General features: G+C 36.9%; 1 protein-coding gene across 1 annotated transcript in view; it reads right to left on the bottom strand.

The window, feature by feature from the left end:
- Window positions 1–654: 654 nt before the first annotated feature.
- Window positions 655–5767, bottom strand: part of LOC107751529 (C-type mannose receptor 2-like) — a 27752-nt gene continuing 22639 nt past the window's right edge. The window contains exons 4-5 of the mRNA XM_016567269.1: window positions 1056–1229; window positions 655–683 (exon numbers count right to left, since the gene is read on the bottom strand). Of these exons, the coding sequence (XP_016422755.1) occupies window positions 655–683; window positions 1056–1229 (203 nt within the window). The remainder of the gene's footprint in view (window positions 684–1055; window positions 1230–5767) is intronic.

The following is a 5767-nucleotide window of genomic DNA, read 5'->3' as shown; positions in this document are numbered from 1 at the left end:
GCAGGTCATTCACTCCACCCACCTACAATCCCCTGCTGGTATCGAGACTTTGGGTTACAAGTCAGAATCTCTAACCATTAGGCCTAAACCTAGATCTCTCTAGTCTGTGTCTGCACTCTCTTTTATACAGTTTTTCCCCAAGGCGTGTTCAATACATTTCCTATATAATCGTTATTGTTTACCTATTTTTGGCTGTGCATCCAGTCTGCTTTCAGGAAGCGGACAAGAGGCCTCCATTCACGTTAAGGAAGAGGCCTCATCATATATTTTTTTTGTCTAATGTCAAAAGAGGATGTGCAGCTTCAGCACAAAATGTATGTCTGCACATTCCATTCTAATGCAGGCCTCTACAAACACAGGCAAATACATGATTATAAAAGTAGAATAACTTGATACATAAATGGCTATATTCACATTGATTATTCTTGATTAATTCACATCTTGATCAATAAAAATCTTCTACAACAGTCAGTGCTATTGAATGACTGAGCTCCAAAAAAAAAAAAAAATCTATAATAATGAGGCTTTGACAGTAACAGATTTGAAAAACCAAAATGCATAAATAAAGTGAATGTACAGACACCTGCATGACTTGATACTATACACTATAATACAGTATAAGTAAATTCTTCGACATTTACCTCTATAAGAACATCAGCTCATATCATGGTTTTGATATTTGCCTGTTTGGGATCAAACACAATATTTTATACTCAATCTTCACTTCTGCCTTAAGAATAAACCAGATGTATTTCTTCTGAGACACAACAGATATTCTTGTCAAGAGCTGCTGCTCACAGAATTACATTCAATAATTTCTAAAGGTGATTATAAAACATAAAAGTCTTCAAACATAAGAGAAAATGATGAGTAAATATGATGCCCTTATGACCCCTCACAGAATTAAATTGGCAGATGAATGTCTCATAATTCTGCGGTTACTAAATGACACAAAGTACGTTGAATGAGTTTGTTAACCGATGAGGCTTTTAAAATGGAGCAAACAGACCCACATCAACAAGAAACACAAAAAAACCCCAACAAATTTGTATCACTGCAGGAGTGACGTAAACCCAACCACACCACTACTGTAGACGCCCATTTAACCACATTCATCACACGACGCTGAATCTCTTCTGAATGAACCGAGACCAGATCCACATGATTCTGTCTGCAGTATCTCAGAGCTTCAGACCACGTCAGATTCTCTCTGATCACAATCAGTTTATCTGGAAACCAAACAAGGCACAAGAAGGAACGGAGATGTTTTGTTGTGAGGACTTTAGGGGTTTACTAGGGAGCCCCAATCATCTCTGATCTGAGAAAACGGCAATGAAATTTGGCTAGTGGATTTTGCATACAAGTATATAAGTAGGGTTGAATATCGTTTGAATTTTATTGATTCCGATTCTGCTTATCGATTCCTGTCCTTATTGATTCCTAGTTTCGATTCCAATAAGATAAAAAAATCCAATATATAAAAAAAGAAGTCAAACATTTAGATGTCAAACATTTATTATGTGCCTTTTTCCAACACATTCTGTTGCAGCTGAATAACATGAGCAAAAATTCCAGAATCGGATACTTAAGGTCAGGAATCAGATACTTGTTGTAAAATTAAAATTTCGATTCCTGTGTGCACTTTTTTTTTCTTCATCTGTGAGGACCTGACCTAGCGATCTGCCAGGACCTTGCTCGCTAATCAAAGTTCTCTAAAGTTTGGCTACACTTGCGATCAGAAGCCAAAAAAGCTAACTATAATATCTGTGATAAGCTAATCATGTTTCAAGCGAGGTGTCACCACCAACATGACAAAGCACTTTAGTTTAATAGATCGTTAAAGATCGCAAACACGATTCAAACACCAACGTGATTCTATTCCTAAATTACAACGATTCGTCTGTTTCATTCCTCAACCTTTGAACATGTGCGATCACAACATTGTGATCACTTGGTTCGTCCGTGCCGAGTACGATCACATCAGTGTGATTTGAACATTTAAATTTGCATTTGCGCTGCTGCTGACCTAAGCAGCTGCTGTCATGTACAGTAAATGAATAAAACAGCTTCACAGTCTTTCCAACCACACAGTCACTGTAATTACAAAATAGTTACGCTGTAAATTCTGTTTACTTACGCAGTACATTGCGGGTTGTAATCTAAAGCGTTACCGATTTTTTCAAAAACGCTGATTCATCCAGTAAGGAAACAAGTACAAGTATATCTTGAGTGAGTCAATGAATCATTCATTCATAAATTACATGTGATTTTGTTTAGTTGTCTAATGTTTTTTTTTTTAACTTCAGAATCGTGAGAGAACCACAACTTCCATTAAAAAAAAACTAACAAAAAAAACAACAACTCAATTTATCCAGAATCATGCAGCTCTATTTTTCATACAAACAGCTCATAGTTCACCCAAAAATGAAAATTTGATGTTTATCTGCTTACCCCCAGGGCATCCAAGATGTAGATGTATGTAAAAAACATAGACAAACAAAACCAAATTAAACCATTGACACTCCTAATTGTGATTGTAGATAGAGTGTCAATGGTCCATTTGAGAGATAGGTGGCGGTAATGCACTTATAAGTCTGTGATCCACCGTAAAGCAAGAAGAAGAAGAAGAAGAAGAAGACGCCTCACGTGCCGGCTATTGAGACAGTTCGGACATTGGATCTTCAAAAAGAATCCAACTGTATGAACCATGTGTGTGCCATATGGACAAAATTGGGTTTTGTTAAATTATTATAAAGTTTTGAATGAAGTGCTTAGTTTTGCAAAAGATCTGAAATGTTCTGATCCTTGTGTGTGTGTGTGAATTGTGTGTAGTGTTTTGACAAAATGAGCCTGTAAAATAATGACATAAAAAAACATTTTGTTTAATACTTATGCAAGCGAATTGTGCCCACAGCTGACGTTTAGTTGCTAAACTGTAAACACTTAACAAAACAATAATGGTGGATCTGTTAGCCGAGTGCTAACTTGACTAACTGATGAAACAATTCAGTTTGTAAACCAAAATATGTCTACATTCTTTATTATTAAACTAAATAATTAGAACAATGACATTCTACATTAATCGACACATTCTTAAGAAATAGTGGGTTCATAGCGAATTATCAGAACTATTTCAGTAAGACCGTAATATCGTGGTTTATCTGGAAATGTAAAGCTGCACTAGGTATACATCACATATTACCACAAAAAAAAACAATATTTTGAGCACTCAGTTGAAAATGTACACATAAAGTATCAATTGTACTTACAGGTTGGGGTTCGGAGATGCTTGTTGGTCCAAATAAAGAAGGTACGGACTTATCTTTCATGAAAAACAGTTTAGCGAATCCCGCGTTGAACTCTCCAAGAATAGAGAAGCAGTCCTCGGTAAAATGACGAACACACAACAAAAGAATTAGAATTTTGTGTATTGCTGTGGTATTTTGAAAAACAATTATTTTAATCACTGATTCTTCACATCATCATCTTTCGGCAATGAAAACAAAACAAACTTGCTTTCTCAGAGCAGAACACAGAGTCTTCACCACATGATGTAAACACACTAACTAGCGTAAGTGTTTGTGGGCAGGCCAGAGTGTTCGTATTTCGCAGGCAGGTGGGGATTATGCAAATGTTTTACCTAGTGACGTACTGTATATTGGTAACAGGCAGAAGATTCGAAAATATGATGACTCGTTAAGATGGTTCAGAGTCTACTCTTTTTTTTTTGAGAGAGACAATATCTTTATTTATCATGCACTTTTTTGATTAACAACTTTGCAGACTGCTTACATTGAAAGATAGCTACGTTAAAAACTGCAAAATTGATTTTTTTTTTTGAAAACGCATATGACCTGCTATTTAAAGCGCCAAATAAACATGAATGAACAGCTGAAGGTATCTTGTTTCAACCACAGAAAGATGTCAGTTCAGAATGTTTCAAGTTTAAATCCACCTACGCTAATCTACTCTCCTGTCTGGTTTGTTTGTCAGATGAAAATGGCGGATTTGGCATTATGACTGGTCAGAACGCCTGTCAATCAAGCTCCTTGCGAAGGGTAAATTGAGTTATTTTGCGTCTACTTGTGCTTAAAATAATTTAAAATCACTTGAATTTTTAAATTGGCAAGACTTAAAAACATGTGCAAATGATAAATTCCGTCAACTGTCCCGAGCATCTTTTACACATCTACAGATTTGCTGAATTTATTGATTTTTACCAGTTACATGACTGAAATTTTGGTTCCTCTTACTTTTCTGCTCTTCTCCAGTTTTTTCTCAGATTTCCCAGGTTCCTCAACAGCTTTGTTGTTAATTTCTAAAACATACTGAACGAATCTTATTTTATCCAACATCAGCAGACCAGAAAGTAAAAGTATGAGTGAATGGGTTCCTTATTCAAATGTTTAAAAAAAAAACATTGTGACCACCTGGTGGTGAAAATGATGAATAAGCACAACGAATTCTGGCAATCTATAATACTGAAGCACTAATGACAATTGATATTTGTTTTAATAACAGAGCTAATGTCAACAACTGTACAGTTAAAGGTGCACTTAGCAATATTTGAAAAACGCTTTTGACCACAGTGGACCGAGTCCCAAAACACACTTGTAGCCAATCAGCAGTAAGGGGCGTGTCTAGTAATGAAAGGAAGAAGAGAGCGCTCAATTTGAGTGCACAGGACGGATATTAGCAGATTGAATATAGATAGAGAGAGATGGCAGATAAAAAGGAAAATATCAGAGGAACAAAATATTAAAAAAGAAGGGTTACGATCAGGTAAGAGGTTAGGACCCGCGTAAATATCGGACCAGCTTTCCAGCGATGGAGAGAACTCAAGGAGCGGGAAGGCTTGGAATCAGACGTCGAGGTTGCATTGTTTCTTCTTGATAGACGAGTAATAGGGATGGGTACCGAGAACCGGTATTTTTTTGGACCAGTACGTAATTGGATCAATACCGGACTACCGATAAGCTTCAGGAAAAACGATACTGTTATCGATACTTGCATTGTTTTATCTCTGTATACTTCAATGTTAATGGTGAATTAGAAGCTGCTGCTTGTCATTTTCCTTCACTGAATGATGTGGCCAACGTTTGCTCGATGTGCGTGGGATATCCACGGTGTGTGCTTGCGTGCAATCAGTCATCACGGCAAGAGTGAAACGTTCGAAAGTGTGGGCCCATGTTACAAAACTATGCGACACCAGTGTCAGATGCAATGCAGTAGTGTAATAGTGAACAAAGGAGGCAACACTAGTAATATAATGAAACATTTACTAACAAAACACAACATCTACCTCAAGCAATGAGCTGTATTTACTATGTCTCCCGGCTCCAGCTCCAACTGCAACTCGCGAGACACATTCACATCAAATGTTAATTCAGCGGTAGAGTTACACTCACGAGACACTGCACTTATTCACAATCTCAAAAGTACATTATTTGCGTGTGCTTTAAAGCCTCGCTGGTTAAATGTGCTGTTCTGACATGCGCTTATTCAGAGCACGTACACCTGAAGCGTGCTTTCACTAAAAGGCCAGTCAAACATCACCTGGTTAGTTATCGTCTGATTGTGCTAATACTGTCAAAAACACACAAGGTTTACATATAAACACAGTTAGTTATGTCTAAAGTAAAAGTAAACAGTTGAGAGAAAAACAGATGCAGCTCTTAAAGCGGCAGTACTACTAAACATGCTGCCGATTGTCATTGAAGGGATAGTTCACCCAAAAATTTAAATTCTGTCATTATTTACTCAGTCA

The sequence above is a fragment of the Sinocyclocheilus rhinocerous genome, unplaced genomic scaffold, assembly GCF_001515625.1.
Source record: "Sinocyclocheilus rhinocerous isolate Xijiao unplaced genomic scaffold, SAMN03320098_v1.1 scaffold2696, whole genome shotgun sequence".
NCBI lineage: Eukaryota > Metazoa > Chordata > Actinopteri > Cypriniformes > Cyprinidae > Sinocyclocheilus > Sinocyclocheilus rhinocerous.
Note: the sequence above shows the minus strand (reverse complement) of the source record. Positions and strands in the feature narration are given on the sequence as shown.